This window comes from Phyllostomus discolor, chromosome 12 (assembly GCF_004126475.2).
Source record: "Phyllostomus discolor isolate MPI-MPIP mPhyDis1 chromosome 12, mPhyDis1.pri.v3, whole genome shotgun sequence".
Taxonomy (NCBI): Eukaryota; Metazoa; Chordata; class Mammalia; order Chiroptera; family Phyllostomidae; genus Phyllostomus; species Phyllostomus discolor.
In genome coordinates, this window is record NC_040914.2 from 61979867 (window position 1) to 62003412 (window position 23546).

The 23546-nt window shown below is 39.7% G+C and overlaps 3 protein-coding genes across 13 annotated transcripts in view; 2 read left to right on the forward strand and 1 right to left on the reverse strand.

Moving 5' to 3' along the window:
• Window positions 1-8469, forward strand: part of NFAT5 (nuclear factor of activated T cells 5) — a 69374-nt gene extending 60905 nt beyond the window's left edge. For 8 of the 11 annotated variants that reach the window (XM_036012102.1, XM_036012106.1, XM_036012111.1 and 5 more), the window contains one exon: window positions 587-8469. The gene's annotated coding sequence lies outside the window, so the exon portion shown is untranslated. The remainder of the gene's footprint in view (window positions 1-586) is intronic. The other 3 variants (XM_028534743.2, XM_036012105.1, XM_036012101.1) reach the window with 1 other exon arrangement.
• A 3657-nt stretch (window positions 8470-12126) lies between these two features.
• NQO1 (NAD(P)H quinone dehydrogenase 1) lies at window positions 12127-23356 on the reverse strand. Its single transcript, XM_028502003.2, has 6 exons — window positions 22966-23356; window positions 19192-19356; window positions 18952-19082; window positions 15273-15386; window positions 14100-14201; window positions 12127-13294 (listed from the first exon to the last, which is right to left on the reverse strand). The coding sequence occupies exons 1-6, from the start codon at window positions 22970-22972 to the stop codon at window positions 12989-12991; spliced, it is 825 nt and encodes a 274-aa protein (XP_028357804.1). The 5' UTR covers window positions 22973-23356; the 3' UTR covers window positions 12127-12988.
• The window catches only part of WWP2 (WW domain containing E3 ubiquitin protein ligase 2), a 176344-nt gene continuing 174353 nt past the window's right edge, over window positions 21556-23546 (forward strand). The window contains exon 1 of the mRNA XM_036012113.1: window positions 21556-21899. The gene's annotated coding sequence lies outside the window, so the exon portion shown is untranslated. The remainder of the gene's footprint in view (window positions 21900-23546) is intronic.

Genomic DNA, 23546 nt, shown 5'->3' on the forward strand with positions numbered 1-23546 from the left:
GTAATAGCACTGTTTAGACTCTAATCTTTTTCTTAAGATTGTACTTACTTATTTTTAGAGAGAGGGGAGAGAGGGAAAAAGAGAAGAGAAACATTGACTGGTTGCCTCTTGCATGCCCCCACCTGAGGACCTGGTCAGCAACCCAGGCATGTGCCCTGACCAGGAATCGAACCAGCAACCTTTCGTTTCAAAGGCCAATGCTCAATCCATTGAGCTACACTAGCCAGGGCAACTCTAATCTTTTAAAATATGGTGTTCTCACAAGATGATACTTTTTTACTCTAGGTTACTTGATGAGTGATAGCTTATGGTCATATTGTTAATGCTGGATATGCCTTCTGGCTCTAAACTTCTTTGCCTTGGAATGAGAGAAATTCCCATGTATTATATATTGGATATAATTAAGTCTCATTTTTCCATTCCTCAAGAAATAAATATTAAGCCAGAAAGTTCTTTGGAAGAATAAATATGATAGAGTATCATTTATAGTACTGTAATATACTCTGGGATCATTCCAGGTAAGAGGATCTTTATAAATGCTTCCCCTTCCTAGTTATATTAAATGTGTTCTTTTTTTTTTTTTTAGAAATTCTATGAAGAAAATCCTGATTCCAAGATGTCCCAAGATCTTGTGATTCCACGAGGATTGAACTGTTACTTTAAAAACAAGATGAAATATAAAAACTGTGATTGAGTAAATGTATAGGTTTTACTCTGGCTGCAAAAGAGCACACCTATGCTGCCTGTTGCAGTGATTAGCCACCATTGTTAACATCTTCATATTTTGTATTCCTAATAACAATGATGACTGAGAATCTGTTTGAGTTTCTAGCTGACAGAATTAATTGTTGCTATTTTCCTAGGCGCTTTTTCTTTAAAAGTACAGTTTAAATTTAAAGCCAGACGGTTCAGTTATCATTGCTATTAGAAAATAATTCATATTGTCATATTTACTTTTGTTCTTCATTATTTTCTTCCCTGTATTGTTCTAGTCAAGTAACAGCTTTTGAAAAAGGAAAATTCAAATAATAACTAAGGCTGTGATTTTTCAGTATAAAGAACACAGCTATTGGCCAAACTGAAGGAATCCTTTTCCAGTTTCATAGAAAAACTGAAGAGGTAACACGTTCTGACAAGTAAGCTGTATTAAGAGCTCTCCACAGTTAAGAGGCTTCTTTATCACAAAGGCAGACAACACAAATTGGGAACAGCTGGAATGCTATGCATTTTGTTTTTCAGATTGTTGTTAATTCTCTTCCTGCTAAACAGTTCAGGCATAACTGCATAGAAAAATAATTATCTTGCTCTATGAAAAAGCGAAGGGGATAATATATGGTAAATTATATTCCGATATCCTCCTGCAATAGTTTCAACGGACAGCAGTTTGAATCTGTTTTCTTTTTAATTTAGTCTTGGGCTGATTGTTCCCTTTTAATATTCATCAATATTATTCCCCTTTTTCACTTTATTTTAAACAGTTGGTGATATATCCCTAGTTTGTGACCCTGTAATGACTTAGAGGAAAAGGCCACTTTCATCTGGGGTAGCCCAGCAACTCCTGCAGCACAGGTGGGGGCTGCCTTTTCAGGAATAAGGAGAACTGATTCCTGAGAAACAAGAAACAATGCATTTCTTCCCATGAACGGTGCTGTTCTGAAATCTTCAAAATTTTTCCTCTAATAGGAAACATGTAAATTTTAATTTAAAGAAAAGGCAAAGTAAAATTTCTTAAAACATCACTTCTCCCTGAGCTGCAGTGAATGTAATTCACTTGTCACCTCAGTGATTTACAGTTTGAAGTGGTCACTTATCTGATGGTTCCCACAAGCCTTAGGCTTTACAGGGTCATGTCATTGACTTAAAATGAAGAATTAACTTGTGTTACATCTATTGAGAGCAAAATAACTCACTCCAGAACTTGCAGTTGCAGCATTAGTTACATGGTTTTGGGTGTTCTCACCACCCATGGGATGCCTGCTTCTCACTATAGCCTGTTGTCTGGACACATGCTTATGTTGTACTTTTCTTTTGGCATGTAGAAAGCTGTTAATACAGTTTAAGGCCAAATTGTGTGTTGCTTCTATAGGTAGCTAAGATGTTTTGGTATTCTTGTCTGTTTCATTTATTTTTTTAAGTGTACAAAAATAGCCTGTTAATTGTTTGTTGAAAGCTACTTTTCTGTTTGTTTTTTCTATCCTATACATATAGTTGAACTTAGTGGAATTGTGGTCTTGGTTTTGTTTATACAGCCAGATTTTTCCCCTTTTTGTGATGATCTTCTTTGTTTCTTTGAATGTGCTGTCCTTCTAATTTGTTTTTTCTCTTTGTTCTCATATATTCTTCCCTCTGCCCTCAACCTTTCTTTCTCTCTCTCTCTGATTGAGAGGCATTGAATTACGTTTTCAGTAGTACAGGCTTCTTGCCGATATGAAGGGAACTTTTCAGAAAGAGACCTACTCTGGGTCATTTAATTTTGAATACAGTTTTCAATCGTTCAAGTTTTGGATGGTTTATATCTAATGTGTGTTTCATTTTTTTGGAAAGCTATATTTTGTATTTAGGAAATGGTATACTATTTTGCTATTTGTACTGAGTGAGTACATTGGCATAAATATAGAAATTTATATATATACATATATATAAACTATTCTTTTTTGCCACACATTTTTGTGGTAATTTTGTGAGTTTGTCTGATGTTCTACCACAACGTGGCGTCTGATAACAGTGAGGGGGGGTTTGTTATGTCTTTATTGAGTATTTAAGTATCTTTTGAAACAAATGACTTGTTCATCAGTGGCCATTCCATCAGGCAGTTCCTTGATGTTCTTGGTGGGCTAAAGGCAGCTTACGGTCTGTTTGCTGGATCTTTCACTCAGCAAAATGTTAGCGTAAGTAACCCATCTAGGCAGTTGTGTTAAATGGTGTTTCATGAGAATGAGCCATTCAGCCTTCACTCACTATATATTTAATATTTTATTATTGTTTTTATTATTAATTGGCTTTCTGTGTTCTATGCCTTTTATTTATAAAGACACTAAAAACATGTTTGTAATTTTAATAACATTTTCCCCATCTTGTAATATCCAGAGCTACTTTATAAATTCTCTGAACTGAAAGCATTTTCCTCATTATATCTCTTCTCTCTCCACCCCTATCAGGAAAATTACCCAATATAGTTCAGGTTATAAGAAAGACCAGCCACACAATCCAGTGCTTCAGTTTTAAAATGTAAAACTCCAACTGCAGAGAGTTGATGAATGTCAGAAACCTTACCCAGCAGGTATAAAAATAAGTAGAAATAAAATACCGTAAGTTCATTTCTGAGTTTTCTGAATTTTTTTCTGAGATTATACAGGAGACTTAGAAAGTCTATTTGTTCACCAAGTTCTAATTAGAATGTTAATATTGCTCTGTGGATGAAGTGGTGGCAAGAAGACTGACTGTGTGCTGACTTCTGTTGTTTAGCAAGAGGTTTGTCATTGTAAAATGCTGATTGCCAATGCCAAGTCACCAGGGACCAATTTTCTGTTTTATAATATCTAAGTTTAGAACAGAACATACACCTGAACTGTAATGGTTTGATTGGATGAAAGCAGAAAACCCAATTTTTATTTTCATAAATTTTGTGGTTATTTGTATAAGGGCTGTGCTATGCTACCATACTACCGTATTCTTATTCAATAATGATGTTGGTTTTTTTTTTTTTAACATTGTTATATGTTCCTTGCCCCTAAAGGTCAATATTAAGTACAGCATTCTGAATATACAATTTGGTTACAAAAACTATTTGTCTTCTCATTGAAGAATTAGCTTAGTTATCAGTGGTTGATACTTGTGCTAATAATGCAGTTTCCAGATTACTGTTACAAATTACAGCTACATATAGGGATAGACCCCATCAGCCAGCAAAGGCCTCGGAAACAACAATTTATTAAATTTATTTATGGCAGAAGGACCTAAATAAGTTTTGAACCACATTTTATTCCTTTATATTGTTACATTCAATTGTTCTTTTAGCAACTCACATTAATGCTTGGAGCTTATCTCTGTGTGAGTGTGTGTTTTATTCCTATTGTCATTCCATTGTATAGCCACACCAACATGGGAGAAGATAACTTAGAAGTCATATTTTGCGTTTGAGCTTTATCATGTTACCTTTGTAATTAGAGTATCATGTTGCCATTTAGCCAATGCAAATCTGTTTTTACCAGTTTCCCTAGAAAGGTTTTTAAAGGGCTTTGTTTATTATAGAAGCAGTATTAATGAGAGATCTGCCTTCCTTCTTTTCCCTCCTATTTTGCTTTTTTTTTTCAGGGGGGGATGGTAATGTTGTATAGTATATATGCTATAGTTGGGAATTTCATTATAGTGCATTTCTGGCCCATCAGAACCCCATTTAATTTGCCTAGGAAAATCGTGCCCAAGGAAATAAGAAGTAAGTTACATTTGAGTCCCTTTAGAACTAAATAATTCCTTTAGATTATTTAAGCCATTATAAATGCTTGTTTTAGAAAAGTAAAATCTGTTTAAATGAATCAGTAATTAAAAAGCAGAATTAAATGCTTTGATAATCAAGGTCTCAAATTCCACAAGGTTGATAAATATTCACTAAGAGTAACTGCAGAATTTTTCGTTTTGCTGGTGAAATTTTTTGTTCTAGTAACTGTTTCCTAGTTGGTTTTTTAAATAACTGGAAGTTATATAAGACCTGTTAGCTTTACTCAGCTTCATGACCACAGGTTTCATCCCCAACCGGACAACCATGTTGTATCCGCACACCTCTGGTTATATGGAGGGGCTTAATGGAAGAGAGACTGAATGGTTCAGAAGCTTTTGAGAGTAGTAACTCCGAGTATATGCCCTAGTAAGTGGTTTAGTAAAATCTTATATAATGTATAAAAAGAGGTTTTCTCCTCTGCTTATTTGTATCACTAGAGCTAAAATGTGGAGATAATGTTCATAATGTAATAAATATCAAATTAATACCTACAGTGTCATTTGTGAATTATCCCAGGGCTCTAATTACTTCTTTAATCCCCATTGATTTTCATGCCATTCTAGGCTCACTTATTAATAAACTTCTATTTTTACTCTACTTTCTCTTTCAGGAAAATTTTTTAAATTAATATTTTATATCTAGATTAAATGGAAAAGTGCCTTTTACCATGATAGTGCACCTTTTACGTAATTTCCTTTTTGCTATTGCCAAAAACATGTAAATTATTTTAAGAGGTCCCAACCTTCAAATTTTCCATTTAACCATTCTTTTCTCCATTTCTTTCTTTTCTTTTTGAAAATTTAATTGGATTTATTAAGCAGTTCATGAATCAGGCAGCATCTCATCTAGCAACTAGAAGGGCACTTGAAAGGGTTGTGCAACATGGAAGGTTTTTATAGCTCCATTTCTTAATCATCATAGGAAATAACTTCATAAGTATCTAACTCCCTTTGGCCTAAGAGTAACAGAAAAGGTAGGTTACCAGAATTGTTCCTTTGAGGGAGGGTAAGTAAAAGATTACAGAATTATACTCTTTAGGCTTTATAACTAAATTTGTCTTCATTTCAACCAACTAATGAAAGGTCTTAACCTGAATGCTAATGAAAATTTTACTACCTGTGCAACTCCATGCATACAAATGTGTGTAGTTAAATTTCAGGAAGGAAGTGTTTAAAGCATCTTCTATGATCTTAATTAGATGAATGAAAATAAATCACTAACACAAAGTTTAAGTAAAACCTGGTAATGTCAGTTTTTCTAACTAGACAGAGCCAAGTAACTAATTATACTACACGTTTTGCCCATTAGACCCTCAGTAATCTACCTATGAAAAATAGTGTTAAAGGAAATGAAAAAGTTATATCGGAGTCCCTCCAGAACCAAGATAATGCCTTTCAACCAGATACAGTTGAATTGTGTCCCTCTGGTTTTTGTTAATTTTGCCTGTGTTCCAGCTACTTAACACAGTGGTGGTGCCTGAAGAGAGGGCCATCAGCAACAGGTCAGGACAGCAACAGCTTTGGGATGAGCTGCTTTCCCCCAAGTGAGTATTTCTGTGGTTAGTAACTCTGAAGACTCAAACGTTTACGCAATATTCTTAATACCCTATTAATATTATGCACTTGAATCATTCCAAAGAAGTCAAGAATGCTGTATAGTGATGATTCCTTCTTAATGACATCTTAACTGCCTAGAATATTATATCCCTTTTTATTTTGGAGAGCAACTTGGCATAAGTGCTATGTAAATATTTTCTAAAATGACTATAGTAGAGCTTAAATGGGACTTAGACTTTGAAATGTAATTGGTTATAAGGGGAAATGATTACACTTCAGGAAATCATTTTAGAAACATTAAAATGTTCAGCTTACTAATCTGTATGCTAGAAAATTAATTAAAACCAGCCCTCTTCCTATATATTTTGTGTTAATGTACATAAGAACATTGTAGTATATAATTTTCTGCATAAAACCAATGGTTCTCAAAATATGGTCCTTAGCCTACCAGCCAATTTTAGCATCACCTTTGAACTAGTTAGAAATGCAAATTCTTGGGTCCTATCCTAGACACACTGAGTCAGAAAGGGGAGAGTGGGGCTCAGCAGTCTGTGTTTTAACACCCTCCAGGTGATTCTGATGCACTCATAAAGCTTGAGAACCACCGGTGTAAACTATTTACAGTGAGATCCAGAAAGCTGGCTTTTCCATACTCATAAAGATAGGGTTATGCATTGTTCTTTATGTAAATTCAGCTTAACCTGGTTATTATGATCCTTTATTGGCAATGATAACTCATTCTCAGCACTGCCTATAGTATATTTTATGTATATATATAATTAGTTATTGATAATTCAGTTAACTTAGTTTGGCATATTTCTACCACTTACTAAAAAGTTTACATTAAGTAACTGATTTAAAGATATAGGTGCAATGTTCTACATTTCTTTTAATTGCTATGACATTTAAGTAGCTAATATAATTGACAGGTGCTAAATTCTCCTGTTCATTCATAAAATGGGTACATTGTGGGCAGTGATAATACAAGTTTTTTTTTTTCATTGCCTCTTACTTTACCAGCAGACCACAAGTTTGGTCTGGTTAGGTCAACTCTCAGAACAAAGTTGGCATTCCTATATTTATATTTATATTTGTATCTGAGACATTAAACAAGATGGCTGTCCAGACCAACAAAGCACTGTATTTCATTTCTTTTTTTAATACATGAATCTTTAAGACTAGGTTGCTTTGTATAAGAACTTCTGCAGAAGATATAACTATATTAAACAAGACAATGTGTTATATAATTTGGGCATTTGTCCCTTGTCAGTGTATGTATGCATCATGGTAAAGATGAACTATCCACAAGACAAGTAGATTTATTCATTCACTTTATCTCCCTATGTAATTTAATATTTCTGTAATTGTTCTAATCTTCCTCCCACTGTTTACAAATCACCAATAAAAGTGCACATTTCAAATTAAAAATAATTATATACTCTATAAAATTCACCACTGCTTAATACTAGCAGTAGAAATGTAAGTGGCTTACTTTACAAACTATGGTGCTGGCAAATATAAAGGCAAACTTTTGGGAGATGCTCTAGCTACATTCCTCCTTTCTTGTGCCCTTTCCTCTCTTCCTCACTTGATTGCTTAATATATTCCTGTACCCAAAGTATTCTACCACAGTGCTGTATGACTTCAACTTGTAATGTCTCCTTTGAAAGCCCCATGTTTAAGCTCCATATCATACCCTGCTCTTTTTTTTTAACCAGAAATAATTGCCTGGTTTGAGTAGTTCATAGGGATCACTTATTATTTTAGCTAATGAACCTCAGGACCATACACACACACACACACAGACACACACACACACACACACACACCCCATCTCACATGTTTGAGGGTGGGTTTGGAATCAGACATGTGTCTGATAAAGAGCTGTCCTGCACCGAAGTGTTTGACTTTAGGGGCTACAAACTGATCTAGTGACATTCAGCTCATTTCTTTTCATCTAACGAATGTATCTTCTCACCTTGTTCCCTTACTTCTAATTGATAAGCTCCAAGTAGTTGCTAATTATTGACAACTTTTACTTAGTCTTTTTAATAAATGTATTACAAGTATTTATTAACCTATTCTCAAGTGGTTTGGATACCATTCTGCCATTTAAATTTTATTTGCTTGAGCACACTGATCAACCACTGAATTGCCTTCTTCCATTGTCCTGCAATGACTAAGGGTTACATTTTTGTGTATACGGCTTTCATAGTTGGGGTCGCAGAGCACTGACACCAGATATTTTCAGTTTGTTCTCTGGGGGAATTTCATTTGCATCTATGTTTTTAGCTATCTGTGATAACTTGTTAAATATTAAAAAGATATTTTGCTTCTATTGGAACATTTGTATACTCGCAACTATATTTCTGTAAACAGCTGCAGTCAAAAATAAAACATTGAAAGTTTTCATTTTGCAGTGGGTACTGTCTTTTTTCCTCAAGCTCCGTGGGTGGATTCACATCCACGAATGCCAGTTTTGAGTAGCATGAGTATGTGGCTGAAATGATAAAATCATTAGGAAAAGGTATGAAATATAGAAACATTTTCAAGTAGTTATTTTGTGCCTACAGTGTATAAAGTGCTTTGTGTGACAGAATTTTTGTTTTCCTTAGTTTAAATGTTTCATGCTTAGTAAAGTACTACATACACAAGGCAGCGAATCATGTAGCATGGAGGTGCTTTTGATGAACACCAAGTTTCCCTAGCCACAGTCCCAATCTCTTTTTATTCTTTTGGCAGTTATTTCCCCATGTATAAATTAGTGTTTACCAGAATGAAACATGTAACAACATACCACTGGTGGTACTCAAAATGATTTCAGGTGATATACATGGGAAACACTATTTTTAAACATAGTGTATGTGTTTTAATGTTCATTAGAAAAAATATAATGTGTATCTCTACTAGACTACTTATAGTCTAGTAGCTACTTATAGTCTAGTAGGTACACTACTAGAGTCAAATTAAAGAAAATATTAAATGAATACTAACACAGATGATACATGGATACCACAATTGTAATATGCAGAAACTGATGTTTAGAAGTACTGCTTTAGACAGTACACTTATATACCTTCTTATCAAATATAGATGGTGTCGATTTTTGGAAGTGATTTGAGTTTTTAACATATCCAAATATATCTAAATGACTTGTCACTTTAGGAGGATTAAATTAATTATATAAGATAAATTATATGCATAACTTACTTCAACAATGCTGCCATTCGAAATATGCTTAAAAGTTGTCCTTTTTTGGCATTTATTGACTTCAGTAGCACTGGAAAGGAGTAATAACCAAGTAAAATGTAATAATTATAAATATCAAAAATACTTGATCAAAAACCAAACAGCATATGTGAGCAAAAGACCGATCTGGAGATGAGACTGCAAGTGGCCGCCAGAAAAGCTGATGCAATCCTGGGATCTAGAATTCAAGTCACAGTGTCCGGAGCAAGGGAAGCATCTGTCTTGCTTTACTCCAGGTCGGTAAGAGTACTGCCTGTCATCTTGAAAGGAGCAAATTCCCAGCAGCCCCATAACCAGACCTCTGTAAGACCTGGAGCACCAGTACCCTGCTCAGCACACAGCAAGGGCTCTGGAAGTATAAGAGCTAGTTTCTCAGCAGCAGCATTTAGCTGTCAGGGACAGGAGTTGACTGCTGCTCTGTGCTTTAGCTCATGGTGCCATCATCCCTGCTTCTGCTAAGGCAATGTGATATTTAAAAGCATAGGCTCTTGAGTTTGCCCTCCTGGTTGGAGCTTTGGCTTCTACACCTAGTATTTAACCTCCCCATTCTTCAATACCCTTATCTATAAAGTGGAAACAAAAATAGGACCCTCCTCTTAAGAGTTGTTATAAGACTTAAGTAAGTTAATCCATGTAAAATTACTTAGTTCCTAATACACGTAAATGCCTAATAAGTATTACCTTGTATTAGTATTACTAGTCCTGTCATTACTCTATACTCTTCTGTCTCTTGTGAACTGGATCCAATATCCTTTTGCTTTTTCAAAGACATGTTCCTTTAATTGTCCCCTTTCTGCAACATCAAAACCTTTTCTCTAAGTCATATCCACTGGTATATAAATGTCCCCTATCTCTTACAAAAATCAAATAAGTAACTTCCTTTGATCACATACCCCCATACACTCCACTTCCTCTCTTTCTTTTCTTGAACCCATTCCAATCAGGCTTTCATGACAGCACTACTGAACTGATTGTTGTCAAAACCCCCAGTGGCCTCCACATCCCCATATCCAAAGGTCAAGTCTCAAGCCTCTCTTACTTGGCTTATCAGCAGTATTTGACACACTTGATCACTCTCTCCTTGAAACACTTTCTTCACTCGACTTTCAGAGCACCCCACTCAGTCCTCTGGCTTCACTGGCCACTTTTCTCGTCTTCTAGATGTCAATCATCAGACCTCTCTTCCACTATAACCCAATTCCTAAGGGATGTCATCCAGTCTCATTGCTTTAAATATTATCCATGTGTTGAAGATTCCCAAATGTGTATCCTTAGCCATAATTTCTCCTTTAACTCAATTCCTTATTATCTAACTTCCTACTTGACAGCTTCACTTGGCTGTCTTGATAATAGATATCTCAAACATGTCTGAAGTCAGATTTTGGTTCCACCCACCCCACCCTCCCCAACTCCTGACCCCACCAACCTTTCCAAATTCTTCCTGAACTTAGCAGATGGAATCTCCATTCTTCCAATTGCGTAAGCCAAGTACCTTTCAGGCTTTTTTTTTTTTAATCTGACAGATCCAACCCATCAATAAATCGGTTACTCTCACCTTTGAAATACATCCAGAATCCAACTACTTTTGAACACATCGCCCTTGTCTCAAAACATGTACATTGCGACAGCTTCCAAACTATCTCCCTGCTTCCATCATCACCCCTTATACTTGAGTGCTCAACATACCAGCCAAAATGAAGCATGTCAGATTGTGCTACACCTCTGCTCAAAACCCTCCAGTGACTTCCTCTCTACATTCTCACAATGCTCATAAGGCCCTATGTGATCTGACCCCAGCTATGTGTCTGACCTATCTTTTCCTCAGACATACTAAGTGCTCCTGCCTCAGGGTTAGCACTCACATTACTCTAGCCTGGAGTGCACTTCCTTCAGATACCGACACAGCTTGCCCTCCCACTTTATCCAGTCTTGCTCCAAATACAATCTTATTGGAGAAATCTTTCTTGATCACCCTGCATAAAACAAGACTCCTTGTATCCCATCACTAACCCTCCTACTTTTTCTTCCTGATATTTATCACCACTTGACATATATGTTCATCTATCACTCTTCATTAGAATGTGAACTCCATGAGGGTGGGCACTTTGCTGCATTCCCAATGCCAAGCCCATTGATTGGATAAATCTGAATAGATCAGGCAAATCAGTACCCCTTGGCATTTATTTACTGCACTGTTTTTCTTGGTTTCTACACCACACTCTTTCCTGGGTCTCTTTAAAATGTCCTTTAAATTCCCGAAGAGGATCTTGGTTAGTGTTTCATTACCATCCAGTATGAACTAGCCCTGTTGGGCAACTTCTCTAGCCAGGTTACCTTACGGGCTTCTGGCCATAATTTGTTACTGAATCCTCTCACCGTATCTTCTCCAGTAGATTCCACTTTTGCCCAAATGCTTCTATTTCAAGCTTTACTGAAACTACAGAGTGTGGGTTTGTTTTGTAGAAATGGATTTTATTTCATTTAGAACTTTTAGAAACGTACACAGGACTGCAATGAGGCTGAAGGCAAAAGACAGTATTTTCAAACTGAAGCACCAAGTCATGTCACTGTGGATACTTCAAAAGGAAGAACTACCCAGTGCCTGTTGGCATCTGGCAAATGAGGTTCTCCAGACGCCATCATTTCCTTGGCAGGTAGGAAGCTATTCCCAGTTTCAGGCAACCTTGCTTTGCATCATTTGTTGTTTTCTTCCAGTACACCACAAGAGGGCAGTCTTTCATCACATTCAAGTAATTCTACTTGAATTACACCAACTGTGTGTACAGCTACCCTTAACAATTTACATGCAAAATTAGAATATTGTGCCAAAATTGTTCACCAAAGTAAATGAAACTCTAGACTTACAACTTTATCCCGAAAGTCATGGGACCAAAATACATCCTTAAAAGAAAAGTCATCAATTAAGCAATGAATTGTACAGGGGAAAAAACCTTCCAGATGGTTACACAGGTCAGAAATAAAGCAGTGTTTTGGGAAGTCTGTTTTAAGAACTGGGGTACTATTTCTTGAATTCATTCATCATAGTGACTTGTAGTATATAGACGTGTTGTTTTATTTCTGTAGACATTAAAGTAGAAGACTGAGATAAAGGAGACTTATTAACTTTTCATTTCATTGTATCTCTGTGTACTGTATACTAGCAACAAAAGTCAAAGGAAGAGTAGCATTCATATTAGGAAAGTCAGTCACTATGTAGTAATTAAAACCAAGATATATCACAAACAAGCATAGATTACTGATTACTAAACAAGTCCCCTAAGTCAGACAGATTCAGTCATTGCTTTCTCTGGACAACTCCCTTTTGCCATAAACTACAGAGAGTTGGATGCTTCCTAGTCAGATTTAGCCCTAAAAATGTATCCCTAAAAGAGGGATTAAATTGTACAGAGGACTTTACAGAATTTGACATCTTGCTATACCTTTCCCTGCTTTACACCTTAAGTGGCCTCTTGAGCCTAATCAGATTTTGCCATGATAGCAAGTGTAAGAATCAGTTATGTTTAACAGACTGATCCAAAAAATGTATCAGTAATCTATTCTTTGTCCTATGCATTCCTCATGGAAAAAGAAAAACACAGATCTTAAAAACTACAAGTCAAGGAAGCCTGAAAAAGAAACCAAGAGTTCTGGTTACATGTTAGAAGGAAATCAAGTCTTATGAATCTTATTCCCTGGCTTTGATCTGGTTGTCAGTTGGAATAGACTTGCCCAAATGATGGCCCACAGAGAGGCCACATTTCTTGTTTTTCTGTTCTTCCTGGACCTCCTTTTTCATTAAGAATCCTGCCTGGAAGTTTAGGTCAAAGAAACTACTTGGAGCAAAATACAGTGGAGTCTCATCCCAAATGTTTTCCAGGCGTTTCTTCCAGCCTTCCAGGACCTGAATTCGGGCATCTGCGGGAATGTGTCCAACGCTGTATGTCAGTTGAGGTTCTAAGACCTGGAAGCCACAGAAATGCAGAGTGCCACTCTGGGGATACACAAAACACAAAGGTGAGTCACAGTGGAAACCCCAAACCGCTTGTAGCCTATACAAACTGCAAAGGTTAATCTGGGCTTCCCCAAAAAGACACTCCAAATGGAGGCCTGGGGTACTCTGGAGAATCAGTTCAGAGCTGTATTCTCTCACCTTTTGCTCTCTATACCTAGCTGTTACCTATTTTAGCCTATTCAGTTATGCTCTTCTTTATATGAATAAAACCTTGCAACTGTGCCAGCCTGGGATCCTCTGCTAAAAGTGCCGGAAGTTCTGTACCCTAAGGGAGAGTTGCTGCTGTGCCTTCTCTGTCTCTCCACAGAAGCAGACAACTGCCTCTCAACCATTGTCCTTATCACTTATTCTCCCAGAGTAATATTAGTTCTCCTACATCCTGACAGACCAGTGGCCAACAAAAAGCACACTTTAGACTTCAGTGTTACTAGCTGAACTAAAGCATTTCTTAATTTTGGGGGGCTCTAATAGTCTGTGGGACTGTGGCAGCAACTTGCACAAGGACAGGAAGGTTGGAGAGAGATGTCAGCCATCTGGAGAGAATCAGACCATGTGGCTTACAGAGTTATCCACACTAGTCCTCGGTTAGGAGAGAGTGGTGTGTGGATGCCGGCACACTTGGGTTATTCTGTAAGCCTGGGGCCTGGGAAGACAGGTAAGTCTTAGAAGGAAGCATTACTGTGCTTTCACCTCAGGTCTGTTTTCAGTTGTTATCTTGAGGACTTGGACCCCATAGAAAGCTCAATTAATTAATCCCCCTGAAGGTTCACTGAAATTGAGGTACCTGAATTGGCCAGAGAATGATATTCATGTCCCCATGGACACCCTGCAGAGAGTACATGGAGTTGCTGCCGCCGGTGGTGATGGAGAGCACTGCCTTCTTATTCTGCAAAAGATAAGTCATTACCCTGCACATCTCCTTGGTGGCAAGAAGTTAACGAAACAGCCCCAGGGAAGAGAACACACAAGTCCACTCATCTGTTATTGACATTACTTCCCACACTGGCTCCTCAGAGCCACACAGTGGGACACTGCCCAAGTACCAGCCTGCACAGACAGGTGGTGAGCACGGGCAGGCTCACCATTTGTGGTACCATCTTTTACAACCCTGTAGAACAAGGGTTCCATATTCCTGGGTGTGGCAAATCCAGGGATGGTTGGCATAGAAATACAAAATCAGTGCTGACTGCTTGTGCCTAGGGTAAGTTATTTGTTGGTTGTTTTATTCTGTCTCCCCAAAGTGCTAGTCATGCATCTAGGCGCATAATCTAGGTCTCAAAATGTTGCTTGAGCAGTACTTGGGTCCCTGAAAAATGAAGACAGACTATTTATTTTTACTATGGAAAATTTCAAACATAAAATAGTACAGTTGACCATTGAACAATGCAAGCAGTAGGGGCGCCACCCCCACCCCCACACACAGTCAAAAATTCACCTATTACTTTTGACTGCCCCAAAACTTAACTACTAATAGCTTGCTGTTGACTGGAAGCCTTACCAATAACATAAACAGTTAGTTAACACATATTTTGTATGTTAAATGTATCATATACTGTATTCTCACAATAAAGCAAGGTTTAGAAAAGAAAATCCAAGAAAACATAAGGAAAAGAAAACACAGTATTTATTGAAAAAAAAAATCCACATGTAAGTGGACCCGGGCAGTTTAGACCTGTGTTGTTCAAGGGTCAGCTGTATAAAGATATATCTATCACCCAGCTTCATCTCTCCGAATTTTGCTGTTCTAGTTTTATCTAATCCCCTTACCTCTTTTTTCCTGGGGCATTTTAAAACAAATCCTAAACACCCCATCATAGCATCTATTAAAACTTGATTATGCTTCTCTTCTAAAAGGACCTGGAGCATGATCTTAGTATCTAATTGTGCTCAAATCTCTACCTCAGGACCAAATCTACCCAGCATCCAGCTGTTAGGAAAAAAAGAACCAGCCACCTACCCGGAAAGGTCCCTTGTCATACATGGCAGCATACGTGTAAGCAAACTCGCCGATAAACACCCGCTCAAACCAGCCCTTCAGGATGGCTGGGACTCCGAACCACTGCAGTGGGAACTGTGGGACGAGTGACAGAGAGGTCAGGTCAGGAGCACCCGCAGCACAGGAGGCCTCACTGAGGCAGCACTTGGTGGGACCTCACTGAGGAGGGCCAAGCCTTTCTTCAGGCCCTTGTCATCCCTTCTGCAGGAAATAGCACATTTAAGAACAAGTATCATCTTTGGTCAGTCAACTTGACATTCTTGTTTCTGTCTAAAGGTGCAAATACCGGTAGGTCTGAAGAAGGCCACACGCAGGTAAGATTTGCTTCTACGAAAGCGGGTTTGACAATGCAGTTTAGACAGCAGGGAGTGCAGACAAAGTTCACTTCGATGTGTGATGCCTAAATCAGTATTTTCTCAAGAGCTCGCTTTTAAGTGGGTGTGGTATCAAAAATATGAAGCATGTACCTTGTGCTCAGGGATGTCAAATCCAATCAGTTAGAATAAACAGAACCACTCAAACTTACAAACGGTCAGTGTGACTAAGGGTTATCAGGGAATTCCTATGACAAAGTCGTGCTGGGCCTTTTGTCCTGATAAAAGCAGTGCGAGAACTATACCAGTATTTCTTCTCCCTGACTCATGATTTAAAGGCAGTGACAACTGGGACAAGCCCAGAAGAAAAAAAGCTAGGACACGGAATTTGTGGGACTCAATAGCTCTCTCTCTGAAGGGTTGCTGACCTACAGAAGAGGGGCTAAGGAAGAAGGGTTTTAGAATAGAAAGAACATCGGATTGCAAGTGAGTTGTGTTCTCACCCCCCGTCTGTCACTAACTTGATGCCTGACCTTTGCCACACAAGACCCAGACGTTCTCTAAGTTTCATTTGCTTCCTCTGTAAAAAGAGCGGCTGGAGGGACCTCTAGTCGCTTCTCCCATTCTCACATTTAAGACTCTCCAATTGTGAGGGACCAGATCTCAGCTTTTATGAAGAACAGGGAACATATTTAGGCCAGATTTCCTTCCCTGTGAGTGTTCTGCAGTCAGAGTTGAAAATTGAATTCGTTGGCTTGCAGGGTATTGAGTTTACTCTCCCTCAAGTTGTACTTGGAGAAGTGAGTAAGCTGAGCAGGAGGCTAGCCCCTATGGCACTTTGGAATAAGTTAAAACACTTCTTCCCAGGACTCTATCTCCACATTGAAATACTGTCCTACAGAGTACACTGATTTTTCTAGAATAGGGCTTTTCCTGTCAACTGTCAGGAAACTGTTAAAATAAATACACAAATCTGCAGCGTTTGCATGACCCTTCAGTATGTTGCTATTTTGCCGTGATAACCTGCACGGTTGTACTGACAGTAAAGAAAACATATGTGTTGGTCTCTCTGGTTTGGGGGCAGACAGGTGGGGCACACAGAGAGGGCACACAGATGTTGCTTTCTCTGGCCTCCAGCTCTGGAGGTGGGCAGGGTCTAGAGTATGAGCCAGGGCAGAGCTGGGGGGCATGGGTGGTTGGTGTCACGTGGGCTTTGGACATTGAGACTCTGACCTCACTGCATTCCTGTTGCTTCTACCATCACCACTACCAGTCTCTTTGGAATCTTAGGGTGGGGGCACCTTTGAGGGTTATGGCCGCCGCCCAGGATTTGAGTGTGGGAAGGGAGAGCAGCCTTGGCAAATGGGGCACCTGTGCCCTGCAGGTGTTCACAAGATCCACTATCTGTAATGTCCTTGGCACAATAAAACCAAATGCCAGTTTAAAAAAAAAGAGAGAAAGAAAACATATGCATTGGATAGAAGGTAAATTAAAAGACCACTAAAATCCTTTCCAATTCTAGACTATGATTCTGAGATGCAAAATGGAAAGCTGCTGCTGCTGCTGCTGCTGCTGCCTTGGCTGCACTGGGATAAGATGCAGTAGACAGCCTGGACCACGAAGGCATCCTTTGTGGCTAATGGTGTGGCTTTGATTCACAGCAACTGGCCTGGAGTAGGAGAAGAATTCAAAGGTTGGATTCTTTGCAGATGACCGAATAAGTGCAAAAACCATAGCCATTATCATCCTTCTAGTGACATTTCCAGTGTCATATACATTCAATGTTCAGATCAAGAAGCTAGTTGGAACTGGTAGAAGAAGTCATTGAGTACAGTCTGGTATAGAAAGAAAAGAAAGAAAGAAAGAAAAGGATGACTGACAAGAAGCATACACATTTCCGGTACTGGCTGCTAAATGGTGGTCAGCTTCCAGAAGAAAGGCCACCGTTTGCTGCTGAAACACATCGAGCAGGACAATGCACATTGACTGGGAAGCTTCAGCAGCAGGGAAGTCAATCTCATAAATCACTCCACAAACTATTCAGGGTGCTTACAGAGAGAGAGAAGTGCAGGCTTTGTTAGAAATTCCATGATGGATCTAATTGGTTCACTGCAGCATTATTAACAACAGTCAAGATAGGAAAGAAATCTAAGTGTCCATCAATAGACAAATGGATAAAGAAAATATGGTACAGCACTGGCCAGGTGCTCAGTTGGTTGGAGTGTCATCACAATACACCAAGGTTGTATGTTCAATCCCTGGTCAGGGTACATACAAGAATCAACCAATGAATGCATAAATAAGTGGAACAGCGAATCAATCTTATTCTCTCTCTCCCCCTTCCTCTCTCCCTCCCTCCCTCTTTCTAACATCAGTTTAAAAAAGATATGGGCCCTGGCCAGTTGGGTCAGTGGATTGAATACCGGCCTGAGAACCAAAGGGTGGCCGGTTCATTTCCCAGTTAGGGCACATGCTCGGGTTGTGGGCAAGGTCTCTCTTTGAGCCAGTGCAAGAGGCAACCAGACATTGGTGTTTGTCTCCCTCTCTTTCTCTCTCCCTTCCCCTCTCTCTAAAAATAAATAAATTTAAAAAATTTTAAAAAGATATGCTACATATATACAATGGAATATTATCAACATGGATGGATCTAGAGGGCATTATGCTAAGTGAAATAAGACAGAAAAATAGAAATACCACATGATTTCAGTTACATATGGAATCTAAATAAAATAAATGAACAAATAAAATAGGAACAGACTCATGGTTACAGAGAGCAGACTGATGGTTACCAGAGGGGAGGAGAGTTGAGCAGCGGGGTGAGGACAGTAAAGGGATTAAGAAGTACCAACTGGCAATTACAAAATAGTCACAGGATATAAAACACAGCATAGTGAATATAGTCAATAATACTGTAATAACTCTGTATGGTGCCAGATGAGTACTAGACTTATGGGGGGGAGAACTTTATAAATGGATCTAACTACCCCATTGTACACCTGAAACTAATAAAATATTGAATGGCAACTGAAATTGAAAAATTAAAATTAAAAAAATCATTAATTAAAAAAAAATTAAACACACTGGGGGGAAGCTTAAGACTGACATGTCATCTTTGAAATCGTGTTCATATTTTCACAGAGTAATACAGCCCGATTCACAGTATCTGTGAATCTGTGTAATGCACATTTGAAGTAATCACCTTTCTTTACAGAGAATGCAGCAAAGGGGGTAAGTGACTTTTCTAAGGCCACATGGCTCCTTAGGTGGCAGGTCTAGGACAATAAGAACTCGTGTGTCCTGACATCCCCTTTGCTGTCCCACCACACCTGAAAAATCACAAGGTCTGCAGCTTCCAGCTTCTTTTGTTCAGCCACAATATCTGGGCTCAGACGGCCCTCTTTATAAGCTAGAGCAGACTCGGCAGGATACTGAAAGTTCTCAGGGTTCTTCAGTTCACCTGCAGAGAGGAAAAAGAGAGGCTGAGGCCATGGGGCCAAGGCAGGACCAGAGAACCCACGGGCAAGAAGTTCCACAAAGACCTAATTAAAGGAGGGAGCTGCTCCTACCTGTGATGTCCTTTCTGGAGAGGACGGGATTGAAGTTCATGGCATACAGGTCCGACACCGTGACCTCCCATCCTTTCCTCTTCAAAGCCTCTACAGCAGCTTCCTTCATGGCATAGTTGAAGGACGTCCGCTCGGCATGAGCCAGTACAATCAGTGCTTTTCTGGCTATTTAGACACATGCAAGGCATATGGAAGAAATCAGTTACCAACCAGCAAAGCCTGAGCTACAGTGGAGCTGAGCCGGGATCCATAAGGGAAGAGATCACTTTGTTAGACTTTAGGTCATGCAGTCCATCCACTGCAGCCAGAAATATCTTTCCTCCTTAAAAGTACCAATAAAGGAGGCGCTATAACTACTCAGTGGGAAAACAGAGGCTAATTTAATCCATGGTGTGGTACGTAATCTGCCATGTGCATAAAAATAAAATTATCCCCTTAGAAGACTAACATAAGGTGTTAGACAGAAGTCAGTATAGTGGCTTCCCTTGTTGGGGTAGCGACTAGAAGGGCACAGAAGCGGGTTTGGGGTGCTGGCAATGTTCTTTTTCTCAGTCTGATTGGTGACCACACAAGCATGTGTTCCATTTGTGAAAATTCACTTGTGCACATTTCAGTGGGTTTGTTGTATTCAATAAAAGCTTTTGTTTTAAACTATCCCACTAACACACCACATATAACAATAATTTACTGGCAGATTAAAGATCTAAGTTAAAAAAAATAAAACCATTAGGATAGTATAGGAGAAAAGAGAGTATGTGTATAACCTTAGGATAGAGAATACTTTTTAAGAAAGGCTACCTGGCTGGCATAGCTCAGTGGATTGAGTGCGGGCTGCGAACCAAAGTGTCACAGGTTAGATTCCCAGTCAGGGTACATGCCTGGGCTGCAGGCCATGACCCCCAGCAACCGCACATTGACGTTTCTCTCCCTCCCTCCCTCTCTCTCTCTCTCTCCCCCCCTCCCTTCCCTCTCTAGAAAATAAATACATAAAATCTTAAAAAAAAGAAAATAAAAAAAGTGAAAGAAAGGCTAGAGATTCAGAAACCATGAAGAAAAAGCTTGACTGATAAAGTCATGTAAAAAATTTTTAAGAATTGTGTGTACTGAAAGTCACCATACACAGAATCAAAAGAGAATCCACTAGAAGATATCCTCAACTCTTATCACGAAGAGTTATAATCTGAAAGAATGCCTACAAATAATTAGAAGACAGACGATGCAACAGAAAAATAAGTCAAGCATATGAACACGCTCTTCACAGAGGAGGAAATACAAATGGCAATAAATAATGAGAAGGTACCCTGCCCGGCTTGTCAGAAAAGCAAATTAAAATGAGATGTTATTTACCTATCAGACTGGCAAAGCAATTGAGGACAAGCAACACTGAGAGCTATCAAGATTGCAGGAAAAATGGCACTTTGCCGGACAGAATATGAATTGCCTCAGCCTTTAGGGAAAGTAATAATGTTGAATCTCTTAAGAGTTTAAAGGCACATAAATCTTTGGTCTAGCTGTCCAACTTCAGGGAGTCTGTTCTACAAACGGAACACATCGGGATATAGGAACAAGGATGTGTGTTGCACCGTTCTTTTCATTGGCAAAAATTACAAATAACCCAAATGTCTATTTTGGGGGGAAAATTTGAATAAGTTATGGTACCTGCATACTACAGAATATTGTGCTGTTAACAAGAATGAGTTAACTATATTCAGTGACCCAGAAAGATAGCCATGATATATTAACTGATAAAATGAAGTGAACGTGAATCCATTTTTATAAAAAACAAAGGAAACTACATAAATGTAGGTATATTGGCGGTATATTGGCATGAGGGAAAAAACAAGTGGCATGATCATATGACCTGTTAATTCTTGGGTGAGTAAGAGATGGCAAGGGGGTAGAGGCAGAGGGGCAAGATGAATTTTTTCTTGGCCGTCAGTATTAATGAAGTTGTTAGAATAAGCATGCTTTATTTTTGCAGCAAGAGCAATGAATGCCTGCTTATTGTGCACTTGGCACTGCTGTAAGTGCTTTGCATTCTTTTTCCGTTGTCAGTAACCCCATGAGGTAGACACAGTTAGTATCCCCCCCATACTATGGATGAGAAAACTGAGGCACAGAAAAATTAAGCAAGTTACTACCTGAATTTACATAGTAACTGGGGAAGCTGGAGTAATTTAAAAGTATAGCGACAGAGACAGTAAATCTTGCAGCAACGTGGGAGGTGTGGGGGAGGAGTACCAGCGACAGGAAGCTCCCCACCACCATTTGTCCTAACCGCGGGTGCCACGGCTTCATACCACTTTGCTTGTGCTTCACTGGCGACTGTGGGCGGAGCCGGGGGAGAAATCACCTGCAACTTTTTTGTCTTGTTTGAAGAAAATTAACTAGAAAGGCGCATTTAAGCCTTCAGTTCTCTGCCTGCTTTTGTTATGAACTACACCTGGCAGAGGCAGCTCTGATTAGGTTAAATTCAGCCAGGTGGACGCTGCAGGCCCCTGCACGCTGAAAAGGAGGGTCTCTGAGTTGGATCCTGGCGTTTCTGATTCTGTAAACTCTGACTTTGGTGGAATCAAGTGCTATGAGGATTTAAGTGCTATAGAGGTGCTTCAGAAGGCCTGGGAAAATGGAAAGGAAGTTCTGAAGCCGCCTCAACAAATTTCCAGCGCCCTTGTTATCGACTCGGACTGAACACGCCTGGGAGAAAAGTGAGTACATGAAGCGGTGACATGCATTTTCTCTGTGATCTGACCTTTGCATTAGTCATATCAGTGTTTACTGCTCTGTTGATTTTTGTTCTCTTGGCTTCCTTGCTATCAATATACACAGTATTTACTTCTTATCAGTATTAACAAGCATTTTCTAAGTAGAAAAAAAAGTTGTTTCCCAGAAAATAAGAAAATCAGGATATCTATGCCTTGCTTTCAGGGAGCTCACCATCTACTAGCTATAGGCATGCCTATTGCAGAGAGAGGAGAGAGAGAGAGAGAGAGAGAGAGAGGGAGAGAGAGAGAGAGAGAGGGAGAATATGAATATGTGTCACAAACAGGAAGAACATATTTGTAAGAAATATAACTGCCCCAGGCAGATATCTTGTTGGTTAGGGCACCGTCCTGATTCACCAGGTTGTAGTGCCATCCCCAGTCAGGGCACATACAAGAATCAACCAATGAATGCAGAAATAAGTGGAACAACAAATTGATGTCTCTCTCTCTCTCTCAAATCAGTAAATTGAATTCAACAAAATTACCCAAAGAGAGGTGATAAAACACACAAATAACCAATAGCATCAGCAGGATAGGAGAGGCATGGGACAGTTTCAGAGAGGAAAACTTTACTTTAGGGCTGGCCGGTTAGGAAAGGCCTTCCGAAGGCGCTGCTGTTGGAGCTCTGTCTTGAAGGACAAATGGGATTCTTTTCAGCACCTGCAGTTTAAGGCCCCTTACTGCTTGCTGTGCAGGCCATTTTCTATCTGATAGGCGCGCCGTGTCTAACAGCTGAGCACGTCTTTACTAAAGTATCCTTTCTCCCTGCGCTGGTTACTTTCAGACTTCAGCGGGGAGGTCGTCTCTCCTAACCGCTTACCCGATTTTGATGGGGGGTGGGACAGAAACGGGGGCTCCCCTCCCCTGGCGTCTAGTTGGGGTTCATCCCGGGACCCTAATGCGTTCGGTTTTCCAGGTTTGAGTCAAAAACACAAAACTCAGGGCCGAGTTCCTACAGCTTGCTGCAGAGGAAGGCGGGCTTGGGGGGCGGGCTCGGCGGGCCACTCACCAGCCATGACTCCGGGCGGTCCGCTGATTCGCTGGGGTGGTGGTTGCTGGAGCGACCCAGGTCGGGATAAGGTTTTAGAAGGGTTGTGAGTGCGGGATAAGGTTTTAGAAGGGTTGTGAGTGCTGCCCGCAGACCTGAGGCTACTTTATACTTGTCGGGACCCAGCCCGGCCCACATGAGGGAACCTAGCAAAGGCGGAGTCGGCCGCACGGGCCCAGGGATGCAGGGCGGAGCTCTTCTTGGTGGCTGCAATTCCAGGATGGAGGTGGGTGGAGAGTCTGGAGCATGGAATAGGGACTACCACCTTGGGACACAGGAGGAAGTTTCGGATGGAGTCCTGGCTTGTTTGGGCACGCCTTCATCCTTCTCTTAGCCCTGGGCAATATTTCCGGCTCTGGAAACTGGGGAACAAAAAGCCTGTGGTTCGTTAGTTTTAGATTCGCTGAGTCACTGTGACTCCAGATTGCTTGCCAGGCGAGCAAGTCTGAGTTGGCCTGGAATACTTGCTCTGGGGAAAGTGTCTTCCCCAGTGCCTTTGCTGGGTTCGTATTCTGTGGTTTCCACAGCTCTAAGTTATGGGG